Below are 23,604 nucleotides of genomic sequence, written 5' to 3' on the forward strand. Positions count from 1 at the left end.
AGAAGTTCTTCTACTTTTTCTGAGTAATAAGCAGGGTTGTACCCAAGTCACAAGTCAGTCTCACTTTTATAGTTTTGACTCGAGTCAAGTCGAGTCATTTTAATTCACCACCGAGTCAATTCCGAGTCATAGTGTTTTGTCTCAAGTCCGAGTCCAAATCATTATGTGAACTGTTTAGTTTACAGTTCAATCCGGTTCAAACCAATTTTTTCAACTCTGCTCAAGTGATATCGAATGGCTCGCATTCATAATATCGTCATTTTCCTCAGTCTGATGACTGATAGACGAAATACCAATAATGCGGTAACTTTACTAATCTTCGAAGTTACAATGAAATGACTGTCTTGGCCGCCCTAGTCACAATTCGAGTCATGCCCATGTGTGAGATAGTTGAAAACCAAAGGAAGTATAGCATGTAACACATCAGTAGCTGACTATACTTTCGAAAATAGAAGCTACACCATCAGAGTCGTGACTCAAGATTGAAGTGATATTTTAACCGGAAAATGACCATATGTTTCTCAAAGAATTTAGCATACAATATTCAGGTTGATTACAGACGACAGGTAGAAGTAAATATAAAAACTTACTCAATGTCCGACGAAATGGTTCATCAGAATCCGAGCCGCATACAATTTTACGAAAAACGAACGACAAGAGTAGGTGGATGTGAGACAGGATGATGAAAGGAGGAACCAGCGGCGGACGGAAATAATAATCGGTGATGAGTTTGTAACGTTGGAACATCCAAATTTCTTTGTTTCGGCTTTCAACCTTCTCAAACGTGTAACTGTAAAACATCGAGTGCATAATCGTAACATAACCGCGTAACCGAACATGTAGGCTAACTATCCATAAATCCATTCGTTCTGATATCGAGGTGGGAATATGGACAGACAATTCAGGGGACACTCTTCCCTTTACCTACATTCACATGGTTATAAGAGCAGGATTGAAGCTACTGAATGGTTGTTTCAAGTTTTGCTGGGAAATGTGGGTTTCGTCATGTTCGTCATTGTACTATATCAGCACCGGAGAGAGGTACTCAGGAAATGGCAAGGGAGTATTTTGGATCTTCATTGGATCATCAGTGAATCCAATTTAACTTGAATTATTGTTGGAAACAATTACAGTAGTATAATATCAAACCAGTCAGTCGCAAGTTTCTGTTTTCATGACTTTTTCGATACATTTTTTCTGGTGGTTCAGCTAAAATTTGATACCGGATTGGTGTAAATGCTTGTCTAGCCAACGAATAACTAGGGCCTGGCAAAATCGAGTACCAGCGGGATTCGATACTGAATCGAGTACGGTTCAAGTTTTGAGTTGAGTCCAGTATTCGAGTATCCCTCACGATGACGTCATAGGAGTATGGAAGATGTGGAAAGTTCAAATGTAGGTTTTAATTGACCACAAAGAAAATAACACCAGTTGGTTATCACGTTAATGGTGACTTGGTAATTTTAAACCGTACCTATTTCATTGCACTTTGTGACAATGACAGTGCCGTTGGTTGATCTTTCATAGAAATATCATTTCCACTAGCACGCATAGCTTTGAAGTACACGTTTTTGGATGCTGTGATATGACCATTTGATGTTTCAAGGTGAGAAAATAGTATCGAAACTATGAATCTTGTTCGCTTGAAAAAAAACTCTCAATACACGGCTTGAATCATTGTGCCCCAGCTTACAAATAACAATTAACAAATATGAATACCCTTACTAAAACGAAAGCCCTTACCTGAACATAGCAATAAGCAGATTCAACAGAAGCACATTCGCAAACAACATATATAGTGCTGACATGATAGGCACGACGGGCGTGGAACGTGGACATCGGGGAAGACCGACATCCACGTCAGAACACTTGAAATCGTTCAGATCTGATAGAAACGTAATGATTAGATGATACAATTTCAGATGCTGCTAGACTGCCAGAATACTGTTTAGCCAAGGGGCGGACAAACTTATTGTAATCACTATTAGATTTCACAATGAAGTGCAAGTATTAAATAGAACATTTTGCATCATGTCTAGGGTAATCGTGATTACGATGATTACAGTATTTTCAAGTAATCGTAATTACAATGAATTACATTTGAGAAAATTCTGAAGCAGTCGTATTCGTAATTAATTACTATGCATCCAATTCGTGGCATAGGCGACGGACCAAGGTATGCTAGGCATGCATCGCATATCTAGTAAATTTAATGGGTATGTGACATACCCTCAAATCCGTTAAGAACTGCCTAAACTGGCTGGTGAATTGTGCAATTTAGAAATATGTATTCCATGTAACATGCTGCTGCTATGTGAGCAGATTAGCAACAAATTTATTGAACGCGAGTAATTAGAAGATGCAAGTGCAACACCAGAGGACAAGACCACGACACCTTGATATTAAAGTCGTTGATTTTTACACACGCTAGAATTTCGTCTCTCCATTTGGCATTTCCATAGCTTATCTATAAATTCTGCCACATTATGACTTAATCCCTTTGTGATGTCATAGAGCCCACATACCTAATGTACGGTTCCCATTATCAATTATGATCAGCTATGACTTGAACCGCATTTCAACATATCAAGTTATTGTCATAAAGGTCGGATTTGTGAACCACCACGAATCACAAGCATCAACAGTGCTCATCAATTGGGTTACAATGCATTACGCGCTTGCAGTAATGTGTAGTCAGTAATTATTTCCTGTGCTAATATGTCGTTTAGTTTGGAATGTTCATAAATATGTTTCAAGTCTAAGCCTAATAGGGAAAGGTGATCTTATCAATTCATTTGATTAAAAATCGTATGAGCAGCCGTTTTAACAGTTTTGTCCAATCATTTTCTGGGTGACTCACTTGAATCATAGTTGATCTCGTTCAGAAAGAGCTCTCCGTAAATTTGCCAATATGGACGATAAATAATCCCGATTACAATTTCCAACAAGTCCGTCTGGCCGGGATAAAGCAGAGCTTGACTGGCAACACCGTAAGCCATGAGAAATACGATCACGATGAAAAGGAAAAACAAGAGATCTTTCAACTGTGAGATAACAATGATTTTCAGATCGTCATCAGTTATCCAAATCCAATTCCATTCCATACCATTTTTCCGACCATGATGATTTTGGGGCCCAAGAGAGGGTGGACAGCAAATATCCGCACTAATCGTATGCATTGCACCATGAATGCAATCGCATATAATGTAAGGCTCACTTCCAGATAACGGATATCGTACCTGTAGAAAGGATTGTAGAGAGCATTTGTGTAGCTCAAAGTATATTACAAAGTGCAGGGTCGAAGTGACGACATCATTGGAATACTGATATTTCTACACGGCAGATATTGACAGGCCAATTTACAGGTACGGCTCTACAATAACACCAGATGATACCTCAACCCAAATCCAACGTAGAACGAAACAAAGTTGACCAGATCCATGACATTCCACGCTTGCTTCATGTGGATCAGAATTTTTTCTTGTAAATATCTTGCTTCTTGAGTGATAACCTAAAAAATAATCAAGTCATACAGTTATAGTATTCCTAAGCGACTGAGACTGACCAAGCGAAACTGTTGTCATTGGTAATCCCACATCTAAAATTTCTGGTGGATGTAATAATTCCATAACGTTTCCCTGTATTATGAGTAGCCTAATTCAAAGGTTCAAGAAATTTGTAATGGTACAAATAGAGAAATCACATTACTTCCTTGGAGCAGACAGTTCACGCAAAAGTAAACTTAAATTTTTCATTCAAATGTTCATTTTACACAATTAAACACAAATATTCGGTCATCACGTCTGGTACATAGCACTTGTTGTCGTGTCGAATTAGGTGCCAAATCGACCTTTCATTGTGTGGAGGAAATATTAGAGTCACATTTTCCCACAAAATATCCCGATTACATCTGTTTCACTATCCAATATCAATATCGAACTCAGCTTTAAAAACACCACGCTGTCAGATAGATACGCCAGCAACATACTTCGCGAAACTCTTCCAACAGAAAAGTGGACGTCCAAGCCAGCAGAAGATATTCCCACAAAGACACTGAAACTTTGTCAAGTTGAAAATCGCTCAGAACCACGAAGGCAAATAGTCCGAGGTAAACCTGAAACATGGGAATATCCCTTAAATTCTCTTCGCTTATTACGATTAAATCTGTTATCAGGCAGTATAGCTCCAGTGTTGCGATGCAATCTCACCAAATAGTTTCAAACTTGTTTTGGTACAGTGCTAGCCATTATACAGGATTTAGAGAGTCTTGAAATAGAAGGTTAGTAGCAGAAATATAACAGCGATGTATCTGTAAACATTTCCAAAACTAATCTCAGCTATTACATCAGTGGTTCTCAAACTTTTTTATACACGCCCCCATTATAATAGTGAAAAATTTTGTGCCCACCTAATCGTCATATCACGAAATGCAACCAGAATGCTAGCAATCTCAACAGATAGTTTAATGGCATGGAAGGTTATCACTGTTGATGAGAGAATTTTCAAATATTAAATTCGGACTATACACAGAGCAATAACTATGAATTGGAGGTAAATCGCGCAGTGCAAAATTTTTTTCACTCGACCGCAGCTTCGCGCCCCCCTTCGGATGCCTAGACGGCCCCAAGTTTGAGGACCACTGTCTTACATTCTCTTCAAACCCCAGTTTTATTATAGTTAAAGAAGGCTTGTTCAACTTGTACAGAGTTCAATTCTACGGCATTACAGCATTGGGATCAGTGGTCACTTTTGACCCCAATAGCCAACATACAACTACATCTGCATTCGCACATTAGATCAAACAACGAAAACTGATGACCAAAAATTGACTCGGAATAGGAAAAATTAAAATAACTTGAATCGAGTCACTTTGAAAATTTCCATGACTTGACTCGAATCAAAATTCACGCTGACTTGAAATGAGTTATGACTTAGACGTAGTGCCTTGATCTCAACTAAATATTAGTAAAGGTATAAACTGTTAGTGATCTTCTTCAGCATGCGACAATTGCCTACCAGAAAAAAGACGACATTCAGCCAAAACGTGACAATCGGCGCGTCGTAAAATATGACAAGTTTCTGCACGAACGAATATTCTCTCTGCGCGGCTAACTTTGGATCAGGGTTGTTAAAATCCGGGATGCCGGCGTTATGCTCCTCTGAACAAGAACACCGATGCGTTACCACTGTAGTTCAATTCCTGATCATACAATGACGCACCATCTTCAATGTTCGGAACGGGCTGCAACTCCATGCCATCCTCCTCTTCCAGTGCGCCTGGAAAAAACGGCGAACAAAATGTTACTAGTAGGCAGTCTAGTTAGCAAAAAAATAAAACTTATTCGCCTTCCATACTCACTAGCAATGATGAATATGAATACATATATATAGGCTTATGGCAGTTTATATATACAATCGCACATACGATTTTCAACAGCGCCGCTGGCTTCGTCATCTTCCTTCTCGCTGAATCCTATCGTCATCAAAATAAGAGGGGGAATAAGCCCGGCCAAGATGATATGTAGCGAATGATTGCCGGAGAGCTTGCTGGTCCAAATCTCATCAAAAAACTTTTGAACAGCTGGGCTCGAGACAAATCTCTGCGGAAAGCAAGGCAAGGCCGTGGATATCGGAAAGCCGGAACAAGGTGATAGATCATAAGCGATATTGAAGTTTTGGTACTGCCGGGACATTTGTGATGCATTACAAGTCGTGGGGCAGTAATACGGTCACTAGTTTTCATCAGAGGCAGAAATGAGTAACAATTTCAGTGGTTCTTATCCTTCTCTCTTTGGTGCCCCTTATCAAAATCAAAGCTTATCAAAATTTGCTTTATTGGTATCCCTAAATTTGAACATAGACTAAAAGTAAACGTGCCTTGATCTATACCACTGGTCTGTAACCTCTACTAACCCGCATAACACTTACCCCAAATTTTTGTCCGAGTCATAAAAACAAAATCTACCACAATAAACATCTAACTACAGATTTAATATATAACTAAAGATTACTGGTGCAAAAAAGGAACTATGTATCAATAGAGTGTTGAAAGAACGAAACCATTAAAATAAATTTTTTCAACAAAACGAGAAAATTACAACGAATAGTTTATAGCCGAATATTTTATTAATTTAATCGCATTTTTGTGGTGTATTGAACTGATAAAATTGCTAATAAACCAATGATGATGATGATTTAATAATTTTTGACAAGTACCTAGTGTGATTTCTGCTGTTCGCTTTCAGATACCAGTTCAGTAGGGCTTTTTTTGACATGTCAAAATTTGTCAAATTGTCAAATTGTCTAAATGTCAATTTGTCAAAATGGTAGCGTTAGGTCAAAATTTGTCATAATTCTTCATAAAGTCAAACTTTTTTTGACGTCTGCATTTCGTTTCTATCATAGATTTTGCACCGTCGGTAATATTTTACAGCTTGTAGCCTACTTTATAGGCCTACCATTGTAAACGGCTAATTGTCTGCTGATTGTGAATCATAAACGGTCAAATAAAACAAACAGGTAGACATGGTGTTATGGTCGACGTACCGCAATATCCTAACTGAAGAAAGACTTCTTGGGCATTGCATCGTTCTTATATTAAGAAGCGTATGATGAAAAATTGTGATGTATACAACATTGTCAGAATGAAGCAACACCAGCAGTGTACGCACAACTTAAGTGTTGTCAACCAACAGCTGCTGCTGTTAAACGTCCTTGGCAAGTTTCTTAGTAAGAACATGCACTTTCTACCCAAGAATGTAGGAAAGCATATCTCGTACTACAAAATTTTAACCACTGGAATTCTTCATAGGGCCAGATTTCGTTAAAATATTGTTTTTTTCACGTAAAAAGTTGCCTGTTTCTAAGCCAACAAGTTTTTTTCAGGCCAAACTACTTCGTTAGGGCAGCCAGTTCCAACCAGAAATGAAGATAAGTGGTACAATTTTACCAGTATGTGGGAAAACACCTAATTTGAATACGTTAGGTCAAACTTTGGTCAAAATTCAGTTTGTTTAGGTCAAAATAAGTCAAAATTTTGATTTTTTCTGGTCAAAAGTTTCCGTTTTTTAGGTAAAAAAAACGCGCTAGTGATCAGACCTAATTTTCTGCAACCAATAAATGTCAAAACAGGCGTTATCGGTTAGGTTCTAAACACAACAGTAAATAACAATACTTTATCGTCAGCTTTGATGGCCACTTGCAGGCAAGTGTAGCCGCCCCATTTCGGCAGCTTTGCGATAAGAAGGCTGAAGGATTTGCTTCGATTCTCGGTGAAACATTTTGCGAAGATTCCCATCGCTAGAGTTTCGTATTCGCTTGCGTCCGCTTCCATTTGAAGTCTCTAAAATCATTGGAATTTAGGAAGCTTGTCGGTGAGTTGCACTTGGGATTTGGAGCTGATTCGGTTAACTTGCCGACTCACTAAATGAACGGTGCAAAAAGCAATCTGGCCTTTTTAGAAAGAAGATTGGGAAGAGGCATTTGAAAATTCGATAGACCACCATGCTTGACTTTACAACTACATCATGTAACTGCGATGTGAAGGTTACATGGCATAGACGTGGATTTCAATCATAAAATTGATGTGAAATAGTTACATTGCACTTGACAAAATTGATATGTTAGAACTTTTGCTTGAAGAAATCAGGAAGTTGAAGTAGTTTAAACCCAAGTCCACTGGAGTAAGTAGTCTTACAATACTGTGGAACTCTTATATGCAACTCTAATATTTTGGTCGTCAGTAGCAACCAGAGGCCGTTAGTAATGAACTACCTCTACTCCTCACTTTGGATTTTGAAATGAATAAATAGTTTTGTGGTAAAATTGCATCCCTTTTATGAGCCAGAGAGTCATAAAAAACAAGTGAAATATCCCCTGTATCTCAGCTACAGCATATGTTCCAAAAGTTCTACCTATTTATAGTGCAATTAGTCATTTCGTGTTAGTCGCGACTCGCGAAGATAATTCTTGCAATTTCGTAAGCAACTTCTAATTTCTACTTCCCTTTGGACTAGAAATTCACAGCTACTTGAGTAGCAAGTGGTAGCAACGTTGAATGATTTGACCACCTCTGCTTTGAGCAATGTGCAACCAATTCCTTTTCGATATATATTACAATGCAATATCCACCGATCCTCTTGACAATCAATCCCTCTCAATGTACTCACAGTTTCTTGGTCCCTTCCCATCTGAGACGCAAGAACTTTCAACATCCGACTGGCCATGATGGCGGCTTGCGTCGAGCCGTACATATATTCGAAGACGTGCATCGCTATTTCTCTGTAGTTGAAGACGATCGCCCATTGGAAGATTTCTCGGTATGGGTCGTCCAGCTTGCATCGGTAAGACCAGCCTTCGACGCTTTGCTGTGAAGGAAGAAACAGATTTTGTGCATCTAAAGAAATAGTTATGCCCACACTTATCTGAGTGAGATGAATATTCCATTCAATACCACTAAAAAAGCCGCAGGTACGCAGGTACTGCATGGTTGCAAATATGTATGTATAGAATTTGTCTGGCTAATTGAGACCTGTAGCAAGCAGTTAGAGTAGTCTTTGATGATATCCAAGCATAAGTAAAAATGCCACTGTAAAATTCGACTTGATTACAAGTAGAGTAGAAATTTCCAGGACATCTGAAAACTGCTCCAAGTAGTTTGTGGTGATATTTGCAGAGTTGCCCGACATATGAGCATGTGTCACTTTGACATGTGGTTCCACAACCCCAAAACTTACCCTAACCCCACCATAACCCCGAAATCAACACTAATACATATCCTAATCCCAAACCTAACCCGAGCCCAATCCTTAATCTCAACCATACCCCGCCCGAACCCCAATTTCTTCCAACATGCTCAAGTGTCGCTTGCTATTATGTCCACGGACTGCTTCGCAGACTTTGGCTAGTCAATTAGCCATGATACCTTTCAAAGTCAACAGATGCATTATCGCCTTCGAAGCAGAATGGCGCAATTCGCAAAATTAATCTGTGTTATTGCAACACAGGAATGACATCTCTCAGTTGCAACGACAAATTCACACATGAAAGAGAAGCAAATATTACTTTTTAATAGCAAAATTTGAAATCAAGTAGTTTCAAAAACTGTTGAAGGGGAAGTAGTCTGAGAACGTAACCACGTCAGTGAGAGTGAAAACATAACATAGTTGCATACTCCAAAATGTACGGGTAGGCCTACATCATTATAGGCTTGTATTCTTTTGCGGGCATCCTAATTCCATTTATTGTTGGTACATTTTATGGTCAGGTGGGCATTTGTAACATGACATAAGGTGTTTTAGTGCTTTCAGAAAGTCATGAATTTGACTTTGATGTCACAATAACTTCGAGCTTACAGTTACAGAAGTGTTGCTGCGATTATTTTCTTCGCAGACAGCACAATATTTCGTCGAAACTTTTCTTCGGCGCTTTTTGTAGATGCTGATATATGACTGTCCCAAGTAATCCAACAATAACCTGAACACAACATTGAAAAATTACTACTCAATCTTCGCATATAGAAGACTGATTCCAGTTAAAGCAGTTATATGGACAGTTGAACACCTCCCCACTCAAATTTCAAAGTATCGGAAAGGTTGCTATGACCTACTATCAGGACTTCTATAAACTTCCTTTCCTGAGACCCAATTTTACCTGATGAGATAGCAAACCATAACCAAACCAAATTATTCAGTAAAATCAGATTGAATTGCATCATAAAAGTGAGGGAATACCACTTATGATTAGGTCAGATTGTCGTAATGAATTATTGGTGCCTGGCCTTTTATTAGCTAGTGACCAACGCCACGGACTAAGAAATATTTGTAATGGCTAACTTCAGTAATTGCAGCAAACTCTACATAAATTAATTACCTGAATAAAAGCATTATTTACATATATGGCAACCTACGCATGTATCATGACCCATACTTTGAGAACCACTGACATAAAGTATCCCCAGTATCCTGAATCAAAAATAAGTCTTATATGAGCTTACTCGCCAACGCTCTGCAACGAAAAGTCTCTTTTGCATAATTTCTTATAAAAAACGAGATTTCTCGGAGCGCTCTTGTACAACGAATGCAAATCCTTCACAGTAAAATATGCCTTCAAATCCACCCCGAAATTCAAGAAAACTCTGCAGAATTCGTGCTTGTTCTAAAAAAAGAACTGATCAATGAAATATCAGGCACGGCTGACAATGCCAAATAAATACATTAGTGTCAAGTGAAGCATGAAGAAAATTCCTGCTTAGTTTCCATATTCGTATGAAATTGATGAGTTCTACAAATAGCCAGGTCAGCAGTAAAGCCAAGTTCGAGCGACTACTACGTAGCAGTGTTGGGATCAAGTCACTACCTTCGAGTCACGAGTCATCTCGATTCAGTGCAGATTTTGAATCGAGTCAAGTCAATCGATTTTCAAAGGTGACTCGAGTCAAGTCAAGTCACTCGTTTTTGGAGGTGACTCGAGTCAAGTCGAGTCACGAGTCAAGTCACAATTCAAGTCAAATTGAATTTTCGAAGTATGCGAGAAGATTCAAAGTCGTTACCTTTTTCTAACTCTGTGAAACACAGATTATTTGATCATTTATCTTGAATCCAATAACGAATATCTAGTTAAATATACATACAAAAAGACGTTGTATACCGCACACACACGTAGAACTGTTAATAACATACGTGCGTAACTGTGCACTTGTGCAGCTACATGCTACAGTCAGTTATTATCAGCAAAAATAGAAGTCCTACCTAATACGAAGCTTCGAGAAGTTGAAACAAATTGATATGGCAAAATAGCCTACACTAAACATCTATACATCCATGAGAATATAAATGTACAAACTATATTTTTTCGATTTAATCATAGAGGATGGTTGGTAAAGTGGAGCACTGCGTAACGTAAGAAGCATTATTGAGAGCCATCTAAGAAAAAGAGACACATTGCTATTTAGATTAATCTTCTACTACTACTACGACAACAACGCAAGCTGTGATTGTTTGGTTTGTGGTCAATTTATTTGTGATCTAACAATCGAGGATCCGTGTATCGTAATATGAGTGAATGTCTGGTTGCTGTCACAAGTGACACCAGCATATCTTGAACATTCCGGACATGCACAAGATACAGTGATTTATTCGACACCGTTTACTTGATGACTTGAAATTGACTAGTAAATTTTGCTCCGAGTCACGAGTCAATGCACATTTTTGAAGCTCCGAGTCAAGTCGAGTCATACGGAAAAGCTGACTCGAGTCATCCCAACACTGCTAGGTAGGGTTACCATATTTTGGAATCGCGAAAGGAGGACACTTTTACCAAATCGGAAAAGTTTAAAGTTAGTTGATCAAGACTGAAATCAACGTATTTTACTATTTTTGCTGAAAAATTTGTGGGTCGTCACTTTCGATCGACTCTCGTCTTAACACCTTGCTTGAATTTAGTGGTGTTAAGTAAAAATAGGTCGTCGCTTCCGATCGACTCACGAATTACCCATCCGTATGTGCTATTTAGCATCATTTATGCCCATTTTCAGTCGAATCTGCCCATTATCCTAGCTGTGAAAGCTGTAAAGGAGGACGAATTGCCAAAAAGGAAGACATTTAGGCGTCCTCGGGGGACATTTGCAAAAAAAACTGAAAAAGGAGGACGTATGGTAACCCTACTACTACAGGCACGCGATATCTCGACCAAATCGATTTTTCAAAACTACATACTTGCGTATTTTACGAATCGTCATTTTTTTACTTCCACTTGAGGTAGTCTCAACATTCTTGGAAAACCCTACTTTTACTTGCAATTGAGTAAAATTTTACAGCACTATTTCTGCTTTTACATGTGTACCAAGAGTTACTACATTGGCCCTTTCTTTTCCTTACAGGTAAGGCAACCGCGTGAAATCGCATCCACTTACGCCTTCCAAGACTTCGCAGAAGAGTTTCGCAATAGCTCTTTTGGGAATGCACGCATCGTCGTTGAGAATATGCGACTGAGCAATATCGCTCCTGTTCCAAGCAATCGCTAACTGAAGTTGCTGTTGAGTTTGGGCAAGATCCGCATCATTAGAAGTAGCTGCAACAAGACGACAGCGCTGTATTTCATAAGATTCTAAGGTTTTCAAATCCCATAAAGTAGCTGAAAGCTGACTTTGGGTAGTACGGATGAGATGCATTGCTGGTGCTATGGTTTCAAAAATTACAAGGGGCTTTCAACTGCGATCATTGAAGCCAGCTTCGAGTAGTAGCTTCTTTGCATGGTGATATTGTACAATATCAGAGACGGTCTGTAATGTACTTTTACTTTTCGCAGTACTCAAATAATTTTTGCAAAATTCTGCCACTAACTCAGGTGGTCTTCCACTTCTAAGTAACAGTTCTCAGGCAAAAAAGCTTACATTTTACACTCTGTGTGTAGAAAATGAGAAAGTAGCAGTGTTAGAAGTAATTTCGCATTAGTTGCAAAGATAATTCTCACAACTTCAAAAGTATCGAGCTCCGACTGACCACTAAGAGGCTAAGAGTATGCAATCCCTTGACCTAATCCATTTTGTGAAAATACGAACTTAAGCACTAGTAGCGTATCAATGCACAACCACGTCCAAGTAATGCATAATAAAATGAAAAAAAACAACACTTTAAATAAAAAACAACAAGAAAAATTCAGAAGCCAAGTCCACTACATTGTCATTACACAGTACTACACACCTTTCAGCAAAACCTCCAAAATAGCAATGTCCAAATCCCGAGACAAGTCGGTGGGATCGAGAGAAAACACCTTCAGAAGATCTTTATTCGAGATGCATTCTTTGACCACTTCCGTCCAACAATCCAGATGATCTTCTTTAACCTCCATACCGCAATCTTAGAAACACACAGTAGCATGTTTATTCCGTTGGATTGGTGTTTGAAGGACAATAAATCATGGGTTTCTTGAAATCCTGTCGCACTAGTGAATTATGTCAATATTGCATTATGCCGAGTAGATCCTTGTGTTACTTCTACATTCATGTTTACCCCCCTTATACTCAGTAGATCTCCTCTAACCACATATTTCTAACTTTCCCAAATAAACACGTTTTTCACTACTTCCGCTTCTACTTCAGAAGTTTTCAAAACAAAACTACTGGCTTTTCTCATTCTTGATTTGGCCAAATCGAAAGTTGCGTTTGGACTGATCAGTGCCAACTTCAAGAGTAAAATTGTCATAGCAACCGGGCAATGTAGCCACTGTGTCGTAGCAAGGGAATATAATTCTTAAACTAAACCCACTTGCAGCACAATTGTTACTGTTAATTTCAAACCCTGTCGCTAGTGATTTGCTAACAAAGGTATGTGACACGACTATTCAAACTAATAAAGGAGTTTGAAGTTTTCCACCGTTATTTCAAGTAGTTCTGGCAAGCTTATAAAATCACCAGTTCCACTTGCAGTCAAGTAGAAATTAGTGACATTACTTCAACTTGTGCTCTAGTATCATCAACGGCTGCTTTAACCAAGGTCCGATTTTGCACTATGCTACTATTTAAACCTGACAGTTCAAACCCGCCACTTTGTCAGACAAGTTCCTACATATTACACGATTTACTTGAGTAATGAGCAAATTGGAAAGTACCAGATATCATTTCAGCAAGAGTGTCTCGATTTATCTGTCTCGGACGCATAGTGGAAGCACTGGCAAGAACGTCTGCCCATCCTCCAGATCCTTCCACAAGAACGACCGGCGTATTATGTCGAATTGACGCAGCAACCGTCTGAAATGGTAAGGTTCTGACCCAGAAATAGCTTTTACTAAACTTATCCTGCAACAATCCGTAAATGAAATACATGGTACATAAAGTTCACATGCGACAACGCAAGACCCAACACCTTAAACAACAAACAAGTCATCACATGGTCACTTCATCATAAGGCGAGTGACTGTAATCAATGGGAAAAAATTTAGTAGTGATGGAAACAACAGATAAGAAATAGTACACTAGCGTTTCAAGCTACTTTCCACTTAATAAAATGAGTGTAAAAAGCAAGTAGTTTTGTGTCAAAAAATGTAGCGTACAAGCGTAAGTAGTCTGGAGTGGAAGTGGACAACTATACTTGACTACTAACAAAAAGTAGAAGTACCTTGTTACCATCCACCTCAGGTCCCAAGTACGGTCTGAGCATTGAAATTAAATAAATATTAAATATACATTTTTATCATATAGTAGTATTCCTGGTCGAATTCACCAAGGCTGAGTGGGTAAACACGAAATTTAGTGTCTTTGCACACAGGGTAAAAGACAGCACGCAGGAAATCGTGGTAGGTCATGCTCACTCAGTGACGAATTACATATATTTAGCTTGCTTTACTTGCACAACTAACCGAAGCATTCTAGGTTTTAAACTACTTTTACTTCAGCTCCTCCATTAAAATTTATAGTACCTACTTGATACTTTAAAAAGAGTGTAAAATAGTTTTATACAGATTAACACCTCTTCAATAGCGAATTGATATAAGACTGGTCATTATAACCTCCTTATCACGAAAGCGGTAAAGTTAATTTGGATGTCAATGCCAACCCTGCATGTTAGTCACAAGGTGTGTAAGACAAGTTTGATGGAAATTTAGCTCACCTCCAGGGAGTTTGGGCCTCCTTGCACTATGACACAGACAATTAAAACGTTGACCCGGCGTGATGTCTGCTGCCTGCCTTTAAAATACAATCGCATTAGCGCAGCCACAATATTGCATTTATTTACAAGTTATCAGCTCGAATAACTGAATAAGCTGGATTAATATCGCATATCAATATTTGACGGCAGGTCGGCAACCAGCGTTGTGCCAGATGTATCGTTCAGGCTTACGATGACACAATTTTTTTTGTTATTCCAGTTATAATTGAGCATTATTAAAACACAACTAGTTCATGAATAACAGGTACCACCAGCAACCAAACACTAAAAGTATAGTGCTGCTGAGAATAACTGGGCCATAAGCTTCATTCTGATTTCGTGAAATCTACATTGGGACCACAAAAGATACTGCCAGATATAGATATAGATATATACATAGATATAGAAATATATATTCCTGTGTCTTACTCGCGTGCCAGTTTAGTTATTCTTCATGATTGCCGATTTTAGTGATAAAAGTAGGCTATTTTATTTGCAAAATATATCACGATCATTTTAACAATGCTATTTCAATGAGGTTAGCTTATTTGCAGCGTCATCTTTTTTCATGAGAATGCATTCATCACAAGTCTATCACAGACCATTCTCAAGATCAAAATGCTTGAAAAACTCGTGACCTTCAGGCACGCCTGGAACACAATGTTAGGTCATGGCGAAGATACTAATATATTTCCAAATTAGGTCGAAATTTCAATTTGGATTTGCAGTTTATGCTAGCCGGAATCGAGCCAAATTTGGTGTACAGCGTATTTTTGGGAAACTAATAATTTAATCACTATGCAAGTGAGATTTGGTCAAAGAAGTTTTTCAACAGCTCTAACTATCATACCTACCGATATGGCCTTCCAGAGCTGTTCTTAATCTAATTTCTGTTCCATATATATCTTCAGGATTATCTATGCTGTCGTCCATCCCATTGTCCACCAAGATAAAATGAGAGTGGTTATGGTCAAGCAAGGTTCCACTGCTCTCGAAGCCTTCTTCAGCGTCGTAAACCTTTGGGGCCTATGACAGAAAGGTTATTATGAATTTCACGGTTTAATCTATACTTTTATTTAGTTTACTTGATTTCCTGGTAGTTGGTTCAGGAGCACATCCCTTTTGCGTAGAACTCCCCATGGCACTACTCCAATTGTTACTACCTTCCAAAATTGATGATTGTTAGTCTTTCATCATGATATTGGCCTAAAAGAAGTAACTAATGACTAGGGGGATTTTTATTTACCCACAAACCAGAAGATTTTGATCTAAAACCAAAATTTTGACATTTTTTTCACCTCAAAAAATTCAATTTTGACCAAATTTTGACCTAACGGACGCAGATCAGGTGTTTTCCCACATAATGTTACAATTGTACTACTTATCTTCATTTCTGGTTCGAACTGTCTGTCCTTACGAAGTAGTTAAGCCTGAAAAAATTGTTTTCGACTCAAAAGCTGACAAATTTTTACATGTTTTAACGAAATCTGGCCCTATGAAGAATTCGAGTAGTTACATCACGTATTAGGTATTATGGTAGAAATAATTAAAATTCGTTGTGGTATAACGAAAGATACTTTCCTACATTCTCGGGTAGAAAGTGTCTGTCCTTTTAAGTAGCTTGCCAAGAATGGGGAAAGAACGTTCAACAGTAGCAGTTGTTGGCTGACAACACTGAAGTTGTGCGTGCGTACACTGCTGGTGACATACCATGTTGCTTCATTCTGACAATAGTATCTATACATCACAATTTTCATAATGCGCTTCTTGATAGAAGAACGATGCAATGCCCACGCAGTCTTGCTTCAGTTAGGATATTGCGGTATGTTCTGCATAACACCATGTCAACCTATTTGTTTCGTTTGAATTTTTATGATTCACAATGAGCAGACAATGAGCCGTCTACAACGGTATGCCTATAAAGTAGGCTGCAAGCTGTAAAATGTCAAATGACAAGTTCACCGACAGTGCAAAATTCACCATACAAATGAAATGCAGGTTGTAAATATTTTTTAACTATGCAAAGAATTTTGACATTTTTTGACCTAACGCTACAATTTTGACCTAATTTTGACTTTTTTGACATGTCATAAAAAATCGCCCTACTACCGTAATGACAATTAACATTTATAGGACTGCTGCCTTGAATGGTAGCCATGTATGGCGAACAGGTATCACAATAACGCTTTGTCCAGTTTTAGCTGGCGTCTTGGTGTGCATCGGAAAATTAGGTTGGTGAAGAAATATTAGTGATATAATTTTTCAATGAAGTTGACAAATTTCAAGCTAATCAGTGTCATAACGTTTTTTCATAAAATGTAAATAAATATCTTTATCGAAACTTAATCACAGACACTTTTTAAAGGGGAACCGCGTGGAGAAAGCCCTTCAGGCATGCTTGGGACACAATTTTTGATTGTGACGAAGTGACAAAATTATTATATACCTTATTATATACCAAAATGGACGAAATTATCATTTGGCCTGACTCGGCTTCTACTGGTTGGAATCGAGCCAAATTTGGTATGCAATGGCAATTTAATTACCGTACTGAGTGATTGAAATTTGTAAATGTCTTTAAACACGCTTTGTACACTGCACAGTGTACTTTAAAATACATCAGAAACGCACCCGCTGCCTTTCATCATCTTTTATAGCAGCGTATTCTTCCACAGCTTTGCCAACATGCTTCATAACCCCAGCCCTTGTTCCACCTGTCGTGATCCAAGCCCCCGTAGTCTCCGAAGCTTTGATTAAACTTCGTCGGAACACTTCTTTTAGGCGCTTTCGTAATGAGAAGTTTTTCGCTCCGCCGGTGACAGATATAATCAAGTTTGGAGTTTTCAACTTCCAATGCTTTGTCATGAGTTGGTAGATAATCTCCACACTGGTGGTGTCGGACACTTTGACGTACTGAAAATGAAAATGCATTCCATGTTATCATCGGTGATGTTCAAAGGAGAGATCAGCTATACTCACAGAAGAAGGAGCAATCCTGTAAATTCCGACTAATTAAAACCAAAGCAAGCACGAAAATGCTTGAAGCAGCAAGAAAAATGAAGGTCTTGGAAATCTATTCAAGAGCTAGGCAGAATGACATATTCATGACATAGGCTAGTCAAATTTAAGTAATGGTATCGTGTTTGCTTCTAATATAATTTGCAGTCAGTTGCATTCACAATGGATTTGGATGACAACATTATAATTGCTTATGATCATAGGTGGTGAAGTGGTTAGCGTTGCTAGTTGAGTGGAAGTACCGAAGAAGTGACCCGTAAATGCTTACTCAAACAGGTCTACAAGTAGAAGTTGCAATTTTAAAGATATGTAAAAATTACTTGAAGTAAAAGTAAAAAATAAAGATCTGACAAGTACTCAAGTAGTTTCAAAAAGTAGTCGATGGGTCGTATAGTTTTAGCAGGTAATCGGAGGTGACCATATTCAAAATAGCAAGTTACATCTGTAAGACTAATGCAAAATGACACTACAAATACTTACAATCGTCAGAAATATATTTAGTTAACCCAACCACTTCACTCACAAAAGTTATGCAAGCACACCCCAAACTACTTTCTACTTTACAAATTCCCAAATATGAAAAGTAAGTACCGGCAGTTTTTCCTAAAAATTGAGTAGTAGAAGTAAAAACAGTCTAAAACATAACCACTTGAGTAAGTAGTAGAAATAGCGAAAACCTACTTGAGTACTCGGAAAAAGCAGAAGTACTTAGTTACTGACCACCTCTGCATATAATATGATACTTGCAGTAGTCAAGGGAGCAAATAGCACCTTGGCGAATCCCCTCAATTCTGGACTTCGAAGTTATCTTGACTACATTGTTTAGGTTCACTTCATTTGTAACATTTCTCTGAACATTACTCATGATGTAGTCACAAGTGCAACAAACGGACGCAAATGCCACACGGAATACGTGAAGGTGGATTTACCGGTCCGTGGACATATGAGCATGCGACATTACAGCATGCGAGACTTCGGCATGAGACAATTTGGCATGCGACACATGAGCATGTGGGTTAAACTACGGGTTAGGGGTAGGTTAGGGTTGGATTTATGGTTGGGTTAGGATTAGGTTTTAGGTTAGGTTTTAGGTTAGGTTAGGATAGGTTAGGTTAGGCTATGTTTCGGGTTAGGGTAAGTTTTAGGGTTATACAGTCACATGCTGAAGTGACGCATGCTGATGTGTTCCATGCTGAACTGTCGTTTTCCATTGTGTCGCATGCTCATATGTCGGGCAACCGGATTTACCAATCATGAAGAGATATTGGAGTCTATACAAGGCAGCTGGGGTAAAGGCCTCACAGACCATATTCAGGTCAGATGGCCCCGTTCAGCCATAGACGACTCGCATTGATTGGAAATCGTTTCAAATGATCACGGATTCGACAGATTAGAATCATCGGAAATCATCACAATACAGATTGCATTCAACACTCGTCATTTTCATACTTTCGTGGAGAACTCAAATACAATACGGGCGGAGATAGTAAAGTTAGCTGATCCGGGAGAATACTAATCATGAGATTAAAAACTGCTAATCGGGACGCATTTTAGGCGGAGATAATAATATTAGTTGATCCGGAAGAATGCTAATCGTGTGATTAATACTGCTAATTGCGAAGCATAGAGTTGAAAAGGTTATGCGCGATGGTTAGTCGAGGTGCCCGAGTTTTCAATCAAATGGCGTTATCTGTTTCATCATAATGCGAAAATGCGTTATAGGCTGTCAGTTGTCAATTTGTTGAATGGCACGGCATCCTGATCATAACAATACTACCACTGCAATAGATAGAATTATCATCATCGCGAAATGAAAGTCGCGTCCAATTAGTACGGCTAAGAAACGGATTATAGAATATTGATATCGTTCTGCAATGGTGGGTGCATAAACCGTTGATTGTTTAGCGAAGCCATCACGTAGTGGACAATCCACATGGTCATTATCGGAAATATGTGCGTAGGAATGGTACGCAGTTTTTATAAATAGCTAGTTGCGGTTTGTTAAATCATGAGATTAACACTAACTTTATGCGCTGCGATCAACCAGTTTCCTTCATCCTGGGTTGATAAATCCTCACGAACACGATAATCGACTTTATTATCTCCGCCCTACATAGCATGCATGTCGTCGATCGCAAACGCTATCATATGCGCAAAATGTTAGCAAATACGGCAACTCAGACTAGTGAAACTATACGCCCTCTACGATTCTTCTTTCAATAAGATCAGAAGCCCAGCAAAAAAGTATCTCTGAGACGCGAGAAAGCGAACGCGAAATTAGACTATTACTGAAGAAAGAACAGTCCATATGCATTTTTCTGAAATGTCGATATAATTTCTTCCACTTGGGTAGTGTTACGTCCATTGCATTCATCTGCGTTCTGCAATTCGAATCTCATACCATAGCCTTTATGCTATGCTCATTGCTCATACACAAAACACCAAGAATTGCTAAATGTCCGCAAATAACCGCACGACGGATGACTCTAAATTTGATACCATAAATAGAATCAATTAACTAATCGAAATCAACGCTTTGCCGATGCCTGTACGAGTGTACGTTGTATAATAGCCATCGGTGATTAGTAGGGCGATTTTTTTTTGACATGTCAAAAAAAGTCAAAATAAGGTCAAAATTTTAGCGTTAGGTCAAAAAATGTCAAAATTATCAAAATATTTCGCAACCTGCATTTTATTTGTATCGTAGATTTTGCGCAATCGGTGAACTTATCGTTTGACATTTTATAGTTTGTAGCCTACTTTATAGGCCTACCGTGGCAGACGGCGCATTGACTGCTCATTGTGAATCATAAACAGTCAAATGAAACAAATAGGTTGACACGGTGTTATGCTCAACGTACCGCAATATTCTAAGTGAAGCAAGACTGCGTGGGCATTGCATGGTTCTTACAAAAATTGAGATGTACATCATTTTCAGAATGAAGCAACACGGTGTGTCACCAGCAGTGTACGCACGCACAACTTCAGTGCTGCCACCCAATAGCTGCTACAGTTGAACGTTCTTTCTCCATTCTTCTTGCTGTTGTTGTTTGTATATTCATGGTGTTTGTCCACTACAATGGTCATTTACACCAGACCGATATTCCTTATTTTCGATTCCGTATCCGCCGAGTATCTGCCGACTTGTAGCACGGCCCACTTCTATGCTTTGTGTAAGACACCGCTTATGCGGATGAGATGACAAGGAGGAACCTAGATAAACCTTCAACACTTGGGTAGGAATTCTGGAGTCGACCTCGGTCGGACTAGAACCTAAAACATATCGGTGTTGTAGCTGTGGATTATCCCACTACGCTATCTCGCCATATCTCCATCCTTGGCAAGCTACTTAGTAAAGACAGACACTTTTTACCCGAGAATCAGGGATATCTAGAACTAGATATCCCTGCCGAGAATGCAGCAAAGTATCGTTCGTTGTACTACAACAAATTTTAATTATTTTCACCATAGTACTTCATGTACTGGAATTCATCACAGGGCCAGATTTTGTTAAAATAATATTTCGTCATGTAAAAATTTGTCAGTTTTTGAGTCAAATGAGTAAATTCAGGGAAAACTACTTCGTAAAGACAGAAAATTCAAACCAGAATTGAGGATAAGTCGTAAAATACTAACATTTTTTGGGTGAAACACCTAATTTGCATACGTTAGGTCAAAATTTGGTCAAAATTTAGTTTTTTAAGGTCAAAAAATGTCAAAATTTAGATTTTTTAGGTCAAAATCTTTCGTTTTTTAGGTCAAAAAAAAAATCGCCCTAGTGATTAGCAGTTCCCAACATTGGGGCTGTCAAAATTGCTTTGCCTCATAGGCGCCGCGACGTCTGTCGGTAATCAAGAAAAGCGCGCTACTCGCTTTGCTCCCGTGTAACTTCGAAATTTGATAAGAACACCCAAGTATTACGCTGATGAAGTTGTTTATGTTTATGAATCGACATAGTCGGTATATTCACCTTAATTGCATGCCAAGCACAAAACGGTGGTGGCAAACAGCGCGAAATCGTATTGAAATACCAATAACTTCCCGTTTTCTAGTCGAATCACGGCGTCGACGTCCGAAACCGATTCCGACTTCCGAGTGACTGTGATTCGACTTTGTCCATCTCTAGCCTTGCTAAGACACTGCTGATTCCAAGTAGCACAATGGTTCGACTGGGATAGGGCAACATCGAGTAGGCCTATCTGAGTGATTCGTTCCCGAATCGACTATCAGGAGTCAAGGCCGCTATAGGTTGTCACTTGTGAAGTTCACATATCTAGGTTTACTTATCACGTAAGTGCAAAAATAAATGGTCAGTTACACACTTGCATAGCATTTAAAATATTATTACATATCGTTGCCTAATCATAATCATTATTATGATCAGCGCCCAGCAGTTACATTATAACTAGCATCACATTCAAAATGTTTTGTTCTAGGCCCACATAAAATCACGGCCTAGCGAAAAATGGCGCAATATCGACGCCGCGTTCTTCTTGTGTTGCAAGTGTGCAATATTCCAGGGGTCACCAACAACACACGGCCCCCGACCGCGAGATCATATTTTGCGGCCCGCGGCCTGATTTGAGACTTCCAAAGAACGCAAAGTAAAGCTTTTTGAAATGCTGAAATTGATTTCAGTTTCACAGTATTGTTGTTGTTGTTCAAAAATATCTATTCTCTTGTGTCCAACATCCCTATTCCTCACTAGCTGATACGGCTTCAGCTACGGTAATAGCATTCCACTGGGGAAAAATTAGCTGATATGAATGGGTGTATTGCTTTGACGTGCAATGGCACAGACCCTGCCAAGACCAAGTCATTTCCCCACAAGATCAATCATTATTACGAGGACATAGTTTTCCAGCAAGTACCGTGTCCAGCTAACCCCCATATCGATTCTTTACCCGTCACTGAAAAGTGTTGTCAGCTATCGTGCCCGCTCATAGTTAAAAATAGATGAAAGTGATGATAATGATATTTTTCTATTGTATTTGTATTTCTTTATTAAGATATTATTTCTATTGCGGTAACCATGCCAGACGCCGATGTTAGAGAGCACATCGTTGTACTAGTGTAGTTTTAAAAACTTGGTTGTTAATCTGTGTGGCCCATTTTATCTCGATGTTGAATTCATGCGGCTCGGGGCCTGTGCGAAATTTGAAAAGTGCCCCGCTACCCACTTTGAATTGACAAACCCTGCAATATTATGACGAAGTTAAGCCTTATAGCTTCATTTATAGGTTTCCTCATTGTTTTATGACTCAAGTTTTACCCAGGTGCAGACCGCACTTCGCCGTTTCGGCAGGTCGTTTCTCTTTATTACATCGCTTTTTATCTTGTGTATCGCATTGAACAATGAACATTATATGTGTCTATGAGTGGATAAAAATAATAAAACCGTCGATCATACTAGTGTTTATCAACCGCCGGTCCGTTGCAAGTTTCCTGCCGGTCCTCCAAATATATTAGAATTTTATATCTCGATTTCAAAATGCAAGAAGTTCGTCGCTTGTCCGTTAATTAACGAAATAACGATCTAATTTTAAATGGATTCAGACATTTGGAACGTATTTTTCTACATGGTGTCGTAATAGAGAGAGAGCTCATGGTCTACTTCGGGCGTAGGCCACGTAACGATGATGTAAAGCAGGCCTGGGCAAAGTGCGGCCCGCGAAGCTATTCTGTGCGGCCCGCGAAAGGTCGCTTAGAATTCAAAACATAAAACTTGCTTTTCGAATGACTGAAACCATAGGATGTATCAATTACTTGGAAGCCTGCTGTTTATTGATATGCCACGATCAAGGTGCCTAACTACCTCGCATGCGTAATCCAGATTCAAAATAAAGGCAATGTAGCAACGTATGAGTAGCAATTGAAGTCACAAGAAATAACTCTTTCCATATAGTTTGGTTCGAACCTTCTTTGTTGCCATTGTTACATT

General features: G+C 38.8%; 1 protein-coding gene across 2 annotated transcripts in view; it reads right to left on the bottom strand.

The window, feature by feature from the left end:
* LOC145437220 (transient receptor potential cation channel subfamily M member-like 2) overlaps positions 1–23,604 on the bottom strand; it is a 37,792-nt gene that overhangs the window by 8,634 nt on the left and 5,554 nt on the right. For both annotated transcript variants that reach the window (XM_080314416.1, XM_080314415.1), the window contains exons 4-23: positions 17,277–17,558; positions 15,731–15,808; positions 15,500–15,671; positions 14,607–14,683; positions 13,609–13,747; positions 12,702–12,857; positions 11,912–12,069; positions 9,995–10,155; positions 9,354–9,474; positions 8,169–8,366; positions 7,175–7,342; positions 5,426–5,600; positions 5,221–5,277; positions 5,017–5,159; positions 3,989–4,114; positions 3,396–3,511; positions 3,107–3,239; positions 2,861–3,044; positions 1,744–1,885; positions 591–790 (exon numbers count right to left, since the gene is read on the bottom strand). In XM_080314416.1, the coding sequence (XP_080170542.1) occupies positions 591–790; positions 1,744–1,885; positions 2,861–3,044; positions 3,107–3,239; positions 3,396–3,511; positions 3,989–4,114; positions 5,017–5,159; positions 5,221–5,277; positions 5,426–5,600; positions 7,175–7,342; positions 8,169–8,366; positions 9,354–9,474; positions 9,995–10,155; positions 11,912–12,069; positions 12,702–12,857; positions 13,609–13,747; positions 14,607–14,683; positions 15,500–15,671; positions 15,731–15,808; positions 17,277–17,558 (2,986 nt within the window). The remainder of the gene's footprint in view (positions 1–590; positions 791–1,743; positions 1,886–2,860; positions 3,045–3,106; positions 3,240–3,395; positions 3,512–3,988; positions 4,115–5,016; positions 5,160–5,220; positions 5,278–5,425; positions 5,601–7,174; positions 7,343–8,168; positions 8,367–9,353; positions 9,475–9,994; positions 10,156–11,911; positions 12,070–12,701; positions 12,858–13,608; positions 13,748–14,606; positions 14,684–15,499; positions 15,672–15,730; positions 15,809–17,276; positions 17,559–23,604) is intronic.

The sequence above is a fragment of the Botryllus schlosseri genome, chromosome 4 (assembly GCF_051294905.1).
Source record: "Botryllus schlosseri isolate E-star chromosome 4, Bs_hap1, whole genome shotgun sequence".
Lineage (NCBI taxonomy): Eukaryota > Metazoa > Chordata > Ascidiacea > Stolidobranchia > Styelidae > Botryllus > Botryllus schlosseri.